This window comes from Salvelinus fontinalis, chromosome 17 (assembly GCF_029448725.1).
Source record: "Salvelinus fontinalis isolate EN_2023a chromosome 17, ASM2944872v1, whole genome shotgun sequence".
NCBI lineage: Eukaryota > Metazoa > Chordata > Actinopteri > Salmoniformes > Salmonidae > Salvelinus > Salvelinus fontinalis.
In genome coordinates, this window is record NC_074681.1 from 37,339,463 (window position 1) to 37,353,742 (window position 14,280).

At 45.0% G+C, this 14,280-nt stretch overlaps 1 protein-coding gene across 1 annotated transcript in view; it reads left to right on the top strand.

The window, feature by feature from the left end:
- si:ch211-106h4.4 (MAM and LDL-receptor class A domain-containing protein 1) overlaps positions 1–14,280 on the top strand; it is a 31,702-nt gene that overhangs the window by 9,154 nt on the left and 8,268 nt on the right. Inside the window, exons 13-20 of the mRNA XM_055867298.1 lie at positions 117–210; positions 403–562; positions 840–945; positions 1,121–1,264; positions 1,692–1,879; positions 2,019–2,184; positions 5,357–5,575; positions 5,913–6,091. Of these exons, the coding sequence (XP_055723273.1) occupies positions 117–210; positions 403–562; positions 840–945; positions 1,121–1,264; positions 1,692–1,879; positions 2,019–2,184; positions 5,357–5,575; positions 5,913–6,091 (1,256 nt within the window). The remainder of the gene's footprint in view (positions 1–116; positions 211–402; positions 563–839; positions 946–1,120; positions 1,265–1,691; positions 1,880–2,018; positions 2,185–5,356; positions 5,576–5,912; positions 6,092–14,280) is intronic.

Consider the following 14,280-nt stretch of genomic DNA (forward strand, 5'->3'; position numbering starts at 1 on the left):
TATGTTCCTCAACACAGTTTAAAAAGCAAGTGCAGCAGCAGCACTTTTGACAGGAAATTAAAGTTCCAGTTTGCATGTTTAAGCCCTTTTCCTTCTCGCTCCTACTTCGTGTATAGGCTACTACATGGCAGTCAATTTCAGCCAGTCCCAAATTGAGGCTCGTCTCCAGAGTCCCGCCCTCCCATCCTTGTCCCCCTACTGCCAGATACTGTGAGTGACAGACAGGACAGCCAGTAGGCTGATGCCACGAGCCCGCCTTCGATGTCTACCTGTGGATTTTGACCTCAGTTTTATTCAACAATATTTTATATTATAGCCTCACGGACCATGTATTAGCATCTCTCTCTGCCCCCCCCCCCCTCTTTCTCTCTATCCACCCTTCTCTCTCTCTCTCACACTCAGGTTTCACTTCCAGATGCGTGGTAAAAGTGTAGGGTCTCTGAGTGTTCTTCTGCAGGAGGCTGAGGGCAAAGAGGTAGCACTATGGTCACGCACACTCACCACCGCCCCCCAGTGGAGACCAGAACACCTGCCCCTAGGTCAACACCTGCAGCCCTACAAGGTGTGTGTTCCCATATACCCTTTACAAGCTTTGTTTATATGACTCCAGTTGGCCGTACATTGAACTGGCATGGTACTTCAGTGGAGTCATAAAACCACATGTTTAGGTCCAGGAGTCATTTTTAACTGACCATGTTACTAGACCAGGAAAAACTCTGGCCACTACTAGACTCAACTAGGGCTGAGAATATTCTGTTCTCAGGTCAGGCGATCAGGAGAAACCTCTGGACCCACAGCGTGCTAGTTGACTGTACTGATGTAATTGTCTGTCCTCTCAGGTAGTGTTCAGAAGCTTGGCCGGGGAGAGCCTCTCAGATGTCTCCCGTGCTGTTGCCCTGGACGATATCTCCTTCCTCAACTGTGACACATCCTACCAGCCACCAGGTAGGCCAGGACTAGATCAGTTTAGCCTTTTAGATCATAAGGAATAAGACTAGGTAGACAGGGGGGGGGGGCTGATCCTAGACCTGATCCTTGATCAGCGCTCTGAGAAGCTTTATGAATACGGAACGAGGCCACATCATGTCACTGGGTAACTATTTTACTTTTCTCTCCCCAGCCCTGTCTGCCTATGACTGTTCCTTTGAGAGGGACCTGTGTGGCTGGATGCGAGGGGCAGAGGAGGACCAGGACTGGCAGGTGAAGTCTGGTCCTACAGACACCCCAAACACTGGGCCTGCTGGAGACCACACCACCACCACTGGTCAGTCGGTTGCATCACATCACCACTCAATGTACTCATTTCATGATGATGTACATTAAAACACACCCTGTTTTTATTTGTTATTTCATTGCAACAAAAAAAAGGGTTAGTGTAGTGACCCATTTTCAAAGTACCAGCAACTGGGCGTTACATGGAAGACATGTTCAGCATCAGTGTTTGATGCTAGCGATATAGTAGGCTATGGTTCTTCCCTCACTGTTTCTGGTACTTTAAAGGGGTCGTGTAACCAATGTAAATGATCATGATTACATCAAATCTGGACAATATAATGGAACAGGATGGAACTGTTGCCGTATTTTAATGCTGGCGTAGTCAGCAGGGTGTGTTCAATTGCTTCAACGGTTCCAACCTGTTGCATAATTCAATGGTTTCCTCAGTGTTAATCAGTGTGTTGTTTAATTCCTAGGGTATTACCTGTACATCGAGAGCTCTGCTCCCAGCACCGTTGGTAGTGTTGCTCAGCTGAAGTCCCAGTTGCTGCCCCCTGCAGGGCCCCAGGGGTACTGCCTCTCATTCTGGTACCACATGTTTGGGCCCACAGTAGGATCACTCAGAATGGTGCTACACACCACACAGTCCCGGCTAGGAACACTGGTAAGAACAGACCCTGGATCAGAGATTAGGAGTAACATCTAAGTCTCCCCCTGTCTTTAGCTATGACCTGTAGGTAACATCTGACCCTAGATCAGTGATTAGAGCCATCATCTACCTACTCTCCTGTCTTTATCTATAGGTGTGGTACAGGGGTCGCACTCAGGGGGATGAGTGGCAGCTGGCCCAGAGTCATGTGACCTTACACGAAGTCCACTTGGTGGTATTGGAGGCCTCGGTGGGCGGGGAGGCGGGGGACATTGCCATCGATGACATCACCTTCACAGCGGGACCCTGCGCCCCATCAGGTACCCTTCATCATAACTTCATTCTGTACACTTAGTATAACTCTTCTTAATGGTGTACTCTGATACAAGTCCTAGCATGCATTTGTTAGTTTTTATGTATGTCTGTATATGTTAATATACCTGTATATTTCCGTATATCATTAAGTATATGTTGATATACCTTATGTTTATACACTACATGACCAAAAGTATGTGGACACCTGCTCGTCTAACATCTCATTCCAAAATCATGGGCGTTAATATGGAGTTGGTCCCCCCTTTGCTGATATAACAGCCTCCACTCTTCTGGGAAGGCTTTCCACTAGATGTTAGAACATTGCTGCAGGGACTTGCTTCCATTTAGCCACAAGAGCATCAGTGAGGTCGGGCACTGATGTTGGGAGATTAGGCCTGGCTCGCAGTCGGCATTCCAATTCATCCCAAAGGTGTTCAATGGGGTTAAGGTCAGGGCTCTGTGCAGGCCAGTCAAGTTCTTCCACACCGATCTCAACAAACCATTTCTGTATGAACCTCGCTTTGTGCACAAGGGCATTGTCATGCTTAACCTGTCTAGACCCGGGGTTCCGCTAGCGGAACTCCTCCCACATTCCACTGAAAAGGCAGAGCGCGAAATTCAAAAAATATTTTTGAGAAATATTTAACTTTCACACATTAACAAGTCCAATACAGCAAATGAAAGATAAACATCTTGTGAATCCAGTCAACATGTCCGATTTTTAAAATGTTTTACAGCAAAACACCACGTATATTTATGTTAGCTCACCACCAAATACAAAAAAGCACAGACATTTCTTTCACAGCACAGGTAGCTTGCACAAAACCAACCAAACTAACCAAGAAACAACTTAATCAGATGACAGTCTTATAACATGTTATACAATAAATCTGTTTTGTTCGAAAAATGTGCATATTTGAGGTATAAATCAGTTTTACATTGCAACTATCATCACAGCTACCGTCACAAATAGCACCGAAGCAGCCAGAGTAATTAGAGATCAACGTGAAATACCTAAATACTCATCATAAAACATTTATGAAAAATACATGGTGTACAGCAAATGAAAGACAAACATCTTGTGAATCCAGCCAATATTTCAGATTTTTTAAGTGTTTTACAGCAAAAACACAATATAGCATTATATTAGCTTACTACAATAGCCTACCACACAACAGCATTGATTCAAGGCAACAGTAGCGATAGCGACAAAACCAGCAAAATATATTAATTATTTCACTAACCTTCATAAACTTCATCAGATGACAGTCCTATAACATCATATTACACAATACATATATGGTTTGTTCGAAAATGTGCATATTTAGAGCTGAAATCCGTGGTTATACATTGTGAAAACGTAGCAACTATTTTCCAGAATCTCCGGATATATTTCTGACACTCACCTATTCTGACCAAATAACTAATCATAAACGTTACTAAAAAATACTTGTTGTACAGCAAATGATAGATACACTAGTTCTTAATGCAATCGGCGTGTTAGAATTCTAAAAATAACTTTAGTACGACACGCAGCTTACGTTATAGCGAGAGAGCGCCCAAAATCTGGGCGGAAACTAATAGTAAACATTTTCGACAGAAATATGAAATAACGTCATAAATGGGTCCTACTTTTGTTGAGCTTCCATCAGAATCTTGCACAAGGGGTCCTTTGTCCAGAACAATTGTTGTTTGGTTTTAGAATGTCCTTTTTCCCTCTCGAATTAGCAAGCAAAACTTGCCAAGTGGCGCGAAGCTGTCCATCGTGAACAAACGTAGAGAACGGAACACGCCAAAACTCCCGAAAAAATGTCAATAATCTGATAAAACTATGTTGAAAACACATACTTTACGATGATATTGTCACATTTATCAAATAAAATCAAAGCCGGAGATATTAGCCGTCTATAAGGAAAGCTTTTCTGAAGCCAAAGCTGATGTCCATCACGCGTCTTCCTGAACAAAGGAAATTGGGGTCCTGTCATTCCAAGACCTCTCTTTTGACCATAGATATAGCTTTACACTCCATTTCACCTCTCACAGCCTATTGACATCTAGTGGAAGGCGTATGAAGTGCATGTATAGTCATAAATTTCAAGCAAATTGATAGGGAGGCCCTGGAACAGAGCCTCGATTTCAGATTTTTCACTTTCTGACAGGAAGTTTGCTGCAAAATGAGTTCTGTTTTACTCACAGATATAATTCAAACGGTTTTAGAAACTTGAGAGTGTTTTCTATCCAATAGTAATAATAATATGCATATTGTACGAGCAAGAATTGAGTACGAGGCAGTTTAATTTGGGCACGATTTTTTACAAAGTGACAACAGCGCCCCCATATCCCTAAAAGGTTAAACAGGAATGGGCCTTCCCTAAACTGTTGCCACAAACTTGAAAGCACAGAATCTAGAGTGTCATGGTATTCTGCAGTGTTAAGATTTCCCTTCACTGATACTAAGGGGCCAAGCCCGAACTATGAAAAACATCCCCAGACCATTATTCCTCTGCCGCCAAACTTTACAGTTGGCACTATGCATTTGAGCATGTAGCATTCTCCTGGCATCCCAAACCCAGATTCATCCGTCGGACTGCCAGATGGTGAAGCGTGATTCATCACTCCAGAGAACGCATTTCTCCAGAGTCCAATGGCGGTGAGCTTTATACCACTAGCTGATGCTTGGCATTGGCATGGTGATCTTAGGCTTGTGTGCCGCTGCTCGTCCATGGAAACACATTTCATGAAGCGCCCAACGAACAGTGCTGACGTTGCTTCCAGAGGCAGTTTGGAATTCAGTATTGAGTGTTGCAACCGAGGACAGAAGATAGTTACGCACTTCAGCACTCGCCGGTCCCGTTCTGTGACCTTGTGTGGCCTATCACTTTGCGTCTGAGCCGTTGTTGCTCCTAGACGTTTCCACTTCACAATAACAGCACTTACAGTTGACCGGGGCAGCTCTAGCAGGACAGCAATTTGACCTACTGACTTGTTGGAAAGGTGGCATCAATGACGCTGCCATATTGAAAGTCATTGAGCTCTTCAGTAACACCATTCTACTGAAAATGTTTGTCTATGGAGACTGCATGGCTGTGTGTGGCTGAAATAGCTAAATCCACTAATTTGACGTCCACATATCTTTGTATATTTTTTCTATATTTTAAAGTATTTTTTACTTTCCAGACCTGTGTGACTTTGAGGAGAGCAGTTGTAACTGGCTTCAGCAGGCTGATGATGACGGTGACTGGGTTAGGGGGTCCGGGTCCACCCCTAACCCTAACACCGGTCCTGACTACGACCACACCACCAACACCGCCACTGGACACTACTTCTACCTGCCCTCATCGGGGGTTGACCAGCCTGGACAGACAGCCAGGATGGCCTCCCCACTGTTCCCTGCAGGTGAAAGGGATATTCTGCGTCCTGTTTCTCTACCCTTCTGCTCTATGTGCACTTGTTCACTTCCCTTCATGGAATTAAAAGGAAAGGACTGGTGGAAGATTGGTATGAACCCATGCCAACCCCAATGCTATTCATTGCGTGGGGAAGAGTGGACAAGTGCACACTTTGAGAGAATCGGAAGGCAATCATAGACTAGCAACCATCTCCTAGAGATGACAGAGGTTCGGTCTTAAATGATAGCCTATTATTTCACTTGCATATCGTGTACTACTTTTGAGAAGATCCTAAAAAAACTGAATAAGAATGTTTGTTACATGTCTGTCTGTTTGTGGCGCAGGTAAAGGGGTGTGTCTTCAGCTGTGGTACCACATGTCCGGGAGGGGCATGGGGACGCTGAATGTGTACCAGTGGAGTGAACAAGGGGGCCAAGTAATGCTGCTGTCCCACTCAGGGGACCAGGGGGCTCTGTGGAGGTTTGCCCAGGCAACGCTGCAGCTGGACAGGGACGATTACAGGGTGAGCCCCTGTCTTGACGCTGTGGGATGCCGTCCTAGACCAAACACACTGATGATTGCAATGTGTCGAAACACAATGGTTTCAGTTTCTATTCCCATCCTTTTCCAGCCTAACACTTACTGTAAATAATCCTGTTTACGGTGGAATCCTTCTACTTGTTCTACACTTGTCTTATGTGGCAGGGCTTGCAGACCATAACGGATTACGAAGGTAAACCCAGCCATGAGCTGCCCAGCAACGCAGAACTCTAAAACGAGCTGAATGTCTTTTATGCTCACTTCGAGGAATATAACACTGTGCCTCGCGCGAAAGCCCATGCTTTTCCGGATGACTATATGATACCGCTCTCCGTGGCCAATGTGAGCAAAATGTTTAAACAGGTTAACAATCAAGGCTGCCGGGCCAGATGGAATAACAGGGCGCGTTCTCAAAGCATGTGCAGGTATCTTCACAGACATTTTCAATCTCTCCTTGTCCCAGTCTGTAATCCCAACATGTTTCAAAGTGACCACCATTGTCCCTGTTCCCAAGAGCTCCAAGGTAATCAGCCTAAATGTAATTATGAAGTACTCTGAAAGGCTGGTCATGACACACATCAACACCATCATCCCAGACACCCTGTACCCACTCCAATTCACATACCTCCCCAACAGATCCGCAGATGACGCAATCTAAATTGCACTTCACACTGCCCTCTCCCACTTGTACAAAAGTGGAAATAACTATGTGAGAATGCTGTTCATAGACTACAGCTCAGCATTCAACACAATAGTCCCCTCCAAGTTTATCACCAAGTTGGGGACCCTGGGACTCAACCCCTCAACCTGCAACTGAATCCTGGACTTCCTGACGGGTCAGCCCCAGGTGGTGAGGGTAGGCAACAACACCTCCGCCATGCTGACCCTCAACACGGGGGCCTTCAGGGGTGTGCTTAGTCCTCTCCTGTATTCCCTGTTCACCCATGACTGCGTGGCTGCGCAGAATCAAGTTTTCTGATGACACGATGGTGGTAGGTCTGATCACCAACGGGGATGAGTCAGCCTACAGGGAGGAGGTCAGAGACTTAGCAGTGTGGTGCCAGGACAACAACCTCTCCCACAACGTAATCGTGGACTAAATGAGATAGAGGGGAGAGCAGGCCCCCATCCACATCGACAGGACTATTGTGGAACGGTTCGAGAGCTTTAAGTTCCTTGGTGTCCACATCACTAAGGACTTGATCCGCACACACCCACACAGTTGGGAAGAGGGCACGGCAGTGCATCTTCTCCCTCAGGAGTCTGAAAAGATTTGGCATGGGCCCTCAGATCCTCAAAGTTCTACAGCTACACCATCGAGAGCATCTTGACTGGCTGCATCAGCGCTTGGTATGGTAATTTCGCCACCCTTGACCGCAAAGTGCTACAAAGGGTGGTGTGGACAGCCCAGTACATTACTGGGGCTGAGCTCCCTGCCATCCAGGACCTCTATATCAGGTGGTGTCAGAGGAAGGCCCATCCGGCAAACAGTACCAGAGCATCGGCTCTCAGACCAACAGTCTCCGAGACAACTTCTACCCCCAAGCCATAAGACTGCTAAATAGTCAATAGCCAATTAATGGTACCTGAACTATCTGCACTGACTCTATCTTGCACTGACCCTACACACACTCACTAGACTTTATATATATATGTGACCGACCGCCTCGGTTCAGTCTTATGTAGTAAAATTTGAAATTGTGTTTTTTACATTGCACTAAAGTAGAGAATCAGCGCTACAAAATGGTATATCATACATTGCAGTTGAGGAACAATGGGAAAGTAATTATGCTTTGACAGTTGATAAACTTGTAACCCCACTTTTGAGCAAATGCCCTTGAATGTTTTGGTACACCTACTGGAGAGCTCTTCTTTGTCTACACCTATTCAGCATCTTAAGCTTTAGTCCCACCCACCTCTAAAAATTCACATGTGAGGCCATGTGCTAAACAGAGTGAGTAAGGTAGTGTAGTAAACAACCAAAGATTTCAAAACTAAAAGTGGTGAAAGTAGTAGCCTACAATAAGGAAAAACTTCAGGTGAAAAATAAACCTCATCTAGTCCTTGTCCTATATCCTAATCTGACTTTGTAAGTGTCCAGATAAAAATATTGTATAAATATTTTATAATAATTAGGTGATGCTTACCCAGACACATGTGTTAAATTGATAGGTCATGTGAAAGAAATGCTTTAACCACCCACCAGCCACATCTAGGTAATTGGATGGATCACTATTGTCTAGACATGTTCATGAACTAAAATAGATCGCCATAATGACCTCTAGACACACCTGGCTAACTTGATGGGTCATCTAACCATCTGGCGATGTGGAGTCTTTTGTTTAGACTTGTAGCTAGCTAGCGAAACAATGAACCATAATCCCAACCCAGTATTTAGGAGTATGGCTAGACAGTACAATGTCCTTCTCTCAGCACATACCAAAGCTGCAGGCTAAAGTTAAATCTAGACTTTGTTTCCTCTATCGTAATCGCTCCTCTTTCACCCCAGCTGCCAAACTAACCCTGATTCAGATGACCATCCGACCCATGCTAGATTACGGCGACATAATTTATAGATCAGCAGGTAAGGGTGCTCTCGAGCGGCTTGATGTTCTTTACCATTCGGCCATCAGATTTGCCACCAATTCTCCTTGTAGGACACATCACTGCCCTCTATACTCCTCTGTAAACTGGTCATCTCTGTATACCTGTCGTAAGACTCACTGGCTGATGCTTATTTATAAAGCCCTCTTAGGCCTCACTTCCACTATCTGAGATATCTACTGCAGCCCCTCATCCTCCACATACAACACCCGTTCTGCCAGTCACATTCTGTTAAAGGCCCCCAAAGCACACACATCCCTGGGTCACTCGTCTTTTCAGTTCGTTGCAGCTAGTGACTGGAGCGAGCTTCAACAAACACTCAAACTGAACAGTTTTATCTCTTCATTCAAAGACTCAATCATGGACACTCTTACTGACAGTTGTGGCTGCTTTGCGTGATGTATTGTTGTCGCTACCTTCTTGCCCTTTGTGCTGTTGTCTGTGCCCAATAATGTTTGTACCATGTTGTGTTGCTACCATGCTGTGTTGTTTTAGGTCTCTCTTTATGTCGTGATGTGTGTTTTGTCCTATATTTATATGTTTTATTTTTAATCCTAGCCCCCATCCCCGCAGGAGGTCTTTGCCTTTTGGTAGGCCGTCATTGTAAATAAGAATGTGTTCTTAACTGACTTGCCTAGTTAAATAAAGGTTAAATAAATACAAAATAAAAAAAGCCCATAGCTACAGTACAAACGGATTGTCATAGCTAGCCACCAGGAGTGAAATGCTGCACTTTGAATCTGCAGGTAGCTAAAGCTAGTTATAGCTATTAGGCTATAACTAGCAATTAGGCTATAACTAGCAATGCAAATGGTTTCTGAGATACAAATAATATTACTACACAGTTCGTACACGTAACGTTCGCAAGTGAGCCAGCAAGCTAACTTGCAATGAAAACGACTTTCTGACAAAATTTGAAACGTATAATATCTGAAAATGTAGCTAGACTCTCTAGGCCGTATACAGAACATGGATGAACGCTTCACGGCAGTGTGTCTTTTCCATTTGGCTTTTAGCTAGCTACAGCTTGTTTGGCCTATTGTGTCAAATCCCTTCTGTTCACACTCTTCTGTGTGCAGAAAGTAGCAACACTTTTGCAGTTCTGCATTGCTAACATTAAATCTTTCAAAAGGGCAGTGGTAGCAAGGATTATCTACACTTACTGAGCATCCCATGTTACAGACAGAGGTGTGCTACAGGGCAGACCAATCCGAACTCGCCTCTTGGCATGTCCAGCCCATCCATTATCTCAGCCAATCATGGCTAGTGGGAAGGTTCCTGACTTTTTCTGTGGCTAAACCAACTAGGCTCCTAATTTTACAAAATTATTTGTATTTACGGATGGCATACAAGCTTGTTATTAAGACAAATCAAAGTTCACATGTTCCAGAAGGCATTTTTGCCCCCCAAAAATGTATTTAAAAAAAATATATGTAAAATAACTTTTACACTAATCGTTTGCTGCTGCTACTCTGTTCTTTATTTAACTTTTATTATTGTCTATCCGGATGTCTAGTCACTTTACTCTGCCTTCATGTACATATCTACCTAAAGTATGCCGTACCTCTGCACATTGACCTGGTGCTGGTACTCCCTCTATATAGCTCCACATTGATCTGGTACTGGTACTCCCTGTATATAGCTCCACATTGACCTGGTACTGGTACTCCCTGTATATAGCTCCACATTGATCTGGTACTGGTACTCCCTGTATATAGCTCCACATTGATCTGGTACTGGTACTCCCTGTATATAGCTCCACATTGATCTGGTACTGGTACTCCCTGTATATAGCTCCACATTGACCTGGTACTGGTACTCCCTGTATATAGCTCCACATTGATCTGGTACTGGTACTCCCTGTATATAGCTCCACATTGATCTGGTACTGGTACTCCCTGTATATAGCTCCACATTGACCTGGTACTGGTACTCCCTGTATATTTGCTCCAAGATGGCGTAGCAGTCGGACGTGTGTTTGTCCGGTCTTGTCCCGCGTAAATAGTCCTCGTATTTTTTGTATACATTTCGTATATATTTTAATTTCACTTTCCATCTTGGAACTGAATATACATTCCCGCAACCCGCCTCACCCAATGTGGTACGGATCTGCTATTTTTTTATACTTTAGAACCGTAACCCCAATCAGAAGCTAGCCAGATAACTAGCTACTAGCTAGTAGTCAGTTAGCCACTGCTGCGGTCTTCACCCTTAACTCGGACACCAGCCAGCTTCAGCTCGGGCCAATACCTGCCAGTCTGCAGGCGCGATATCAACCCAGAGAATATAGGACTGCTTTTTCTCTACCACATCACCGGATTCCTGACGCAAGCTCTGGACAATTACACCGGATCATCGTCGCTAGCTAGCTGCAACCAAGTGGCTACTACTGGCTAATATCTCTGTCCCGAAACAAGCACCAGTTAGCCTTGAGCTAGCCTCGAGCTAGGCCCATCTGCCGGCTAGCCGAAGAGGCCTACCAGCGAATTCTTGGGCTACAATACCTCTTTTGCCAATTGGACTGGACCCTTTATTGCCGACACGGAGCCCCGCCGATCCATCACGACTGGTCTGCCGACGTAATTGTCCGAGGTGGTTTCAACAGGCTTTTCCATTGCGACGTTTCTGAATACCCATCTGCTAATTATTAGCTGTCTTATCGGCTGCTATCTAAATAAATATACCGGACAATTTTTTTTTTTTTTTTTTTTTTTTCCTGGGTCACTATATCTATTTTGCCAATTGGATCGATCCCCTCTACCACACGGAACCCCACTAATCTACCGACGGAAACGAACGAGGTAACAAAAAAACAAAACAACAAAAAAAACAGACCTCCATCCTATGTTATCTTGCTACCGATAGCCAGCTACCCGGCCAGCTGTCTGGATCGCCGTGACCCCAACCAACCTCTACTCACTGGACCCTTATGATCACTCGATTAAGCATGCCTCTCCTTAATGTAAATATGCCTTGTCCATTGCTGTTCTGGTTAGTGTTTATTGGCTTATTTCACTGTAGAGCCTCTAGCCCTGCTCACTATATATCCAACCTCTCAGTTCCACCACCCACATATGCGATGACATCACCTGGTTTCAATGATGTTTCTAGAGACTATATCTCTCTCATCATCACCCATTACCTAGGTTTACCTCCACTGTATTCACATCCTACCATACCTTTGTCTGTACATTATTCCTTGAAGCTATTTTATTGCCCCCAGAAACTTCCTTTTACTCTCTGTTCTAGACGTTCTAAACGACCAATTCTCATAGCTTTTAGCCGTACCCTTATCCTACTCCTCTGTTCCTCTGGTGATGTAGAGGTGAATCCAGGCCCTGCAGTACCTAGCTCCACTCCTATTCCCCAGGCGCTCTCTTTTGATGACTTCTGTAACCGTAATAGCCTTGGTTTCATGCATGTTAACATTAGAAGCCTCCTCCCTAAGTTTGTTTTGTTCACTGCTTTAGCACACTCTGCCAACCCAGATGTTTTAGCCGTGTCTGAATCCTGGCTTAGGAAGACCACCAAAAATTCTGACATTTTCATCCCTAACTACAAGATTTTCAGACAAGATAGAACGGCCAAAGGGGGCGGTGTTGCAATCTACTGCAAGGATTGCCTGCAGAGTTCTGTTTTACTATCCAGGTCTGTTCCAAAACAATTTGAACTCCTACTTTTAAAAATCCACCTCTCTAAAAACAAGTCTCTCACTGTTGCCGCCTGCTATAGACCACCCTCTGCCCCCAGCTGTGCTCTGGACACCATATGTGAACTGATTGCCCCCCATCTATCTTCAGAGCTTGTGCTGCTAGGCGACCTAAATTGGAACATGCTTAACACCCCAGCCATCCTACAATCTAAGCTTGATGCCCTCAATCTCACACAAATTATCAATGAACCTACCAGGTATCACCCCAATTCCGTAAACACGGGTACCCTCATAGACATCATCCTAACCAACTTGCCCTCCAAATACACCTCTGCTGTTTTCAACCAAGATCTCAGCGATCACTGCCTCATTGCCTGTATCCGTAATGGGTCAGCGATCAAACGACCTCCACTCATCACTGTCAAACGCTCCCTGAAACACTTCAGCGAGCAGGCCTTTCTAATCGACCTGGCCGAGGTATCCTGGAAGGATATTGATCTCATCCCGTCAGTAGAGGATGCCTGGATATTTTTTTTAAATGCCTTCCTCACCATCTTGAATAAGCATGCCCCATTCAAGAAATTTAGAACCAGGAACAGATATAGCCCTTGGTTCTCTCCTGACCTGACTGCCCTTAACCAACAGAAAAACATCCTATGGCGTTCTGCATTAGCATCGAACAGCCCCCGTGATATGCAACTTTTCAGGGAAGCTAGAAACCAGTATACACAGGCAGTTAGAAAAGCCAAGGCTAGCTTTTTCAAGCAGAAATTTGCTTCCTGCAACACAAACTCAAAAAAGTTCTGGGACACTGTAAAGTCCATGGAGAATAAGAACACCTCCTCCCAGCTTCCAACCGCTCTGAAGATAGGAAATACTGTCACCACCGACAAATCCATTATAATTGAGAATTTCAATAAGCATTTTTCTACGGCTGGCCATGCTTTCCACCTGGCTACCCCTACCCCGGTCAACAGCACTGCCCTCCCCTCTGCTACTCGCCCAAGCCTTCCCCATTTCTCTTTCTCCCAAATACAGTCAGCTGATGTTCTGAAAGAGCTGCAAAATCTGGACCCTTACAAATCAGCCGGGCTAGATAATCTGGACCCTTTCTTTCTAAAACTATCTGCTGAAATTGTTGCCACCCCTATTACCAGCCTTTTCAACCTCTCTTTCGTGTCGTCTGAGATTCCCAAAGATTGGAAAGCAGCTGCGGTTATCCCCCTCTTCAAAGGGGGAGACACTCTAGACCCAAACTGCTACAGACCTATATCTATCCTACCCTGCCTTTCTAACGTCTTCGAAAGCCAAGTCAACAAACAGATTACCGACCATCTCGAATCCCACCATACCTTCTCCGCTATGCAATCTGGTTTCAGAGCTGGTCATGGGTGCACCTCAGCCACGCTCAAGGACATAAACGATATCTTAACCGCTATCGATAGGAAACAGTACTGTGCAGCCATATTCATTGACCTGGCCAAGGCTTTTGACTCTGTCAATCACCACATCCTCATCGGCAGACTCGACAGCCTTGGTTTCTCTAATGATTGCCTCGCCTGGTTCACCAACTACTTCTCTGATCGAGTTCAGTGTGTCAAATCGGAGGGTCTGTTGTCCGGACCTCTGGCAGTCTCTATGGGGGTGCCACAGGGTTCAATTCTTGGACCGACTCTCTTCTCTGTATACATCAATGATGTCGCTCTTGCTGCTGGTGAGTCTCTGATCCACCTCTACGCAGACGACACTATTCTGTATACTTCTGGCCCTTCTCTTGACACTGTGTTAACAACCCTCCAGGCGAGCTTCAATGCCATACAACTCTCCTTCCGTGGCCTCCAATTGCTCTTAAATACAAGTAAAACTAAATGCATGCTCTTCAACCGATCGCTGCCTGCACCTGCCCGCCTGTCCAG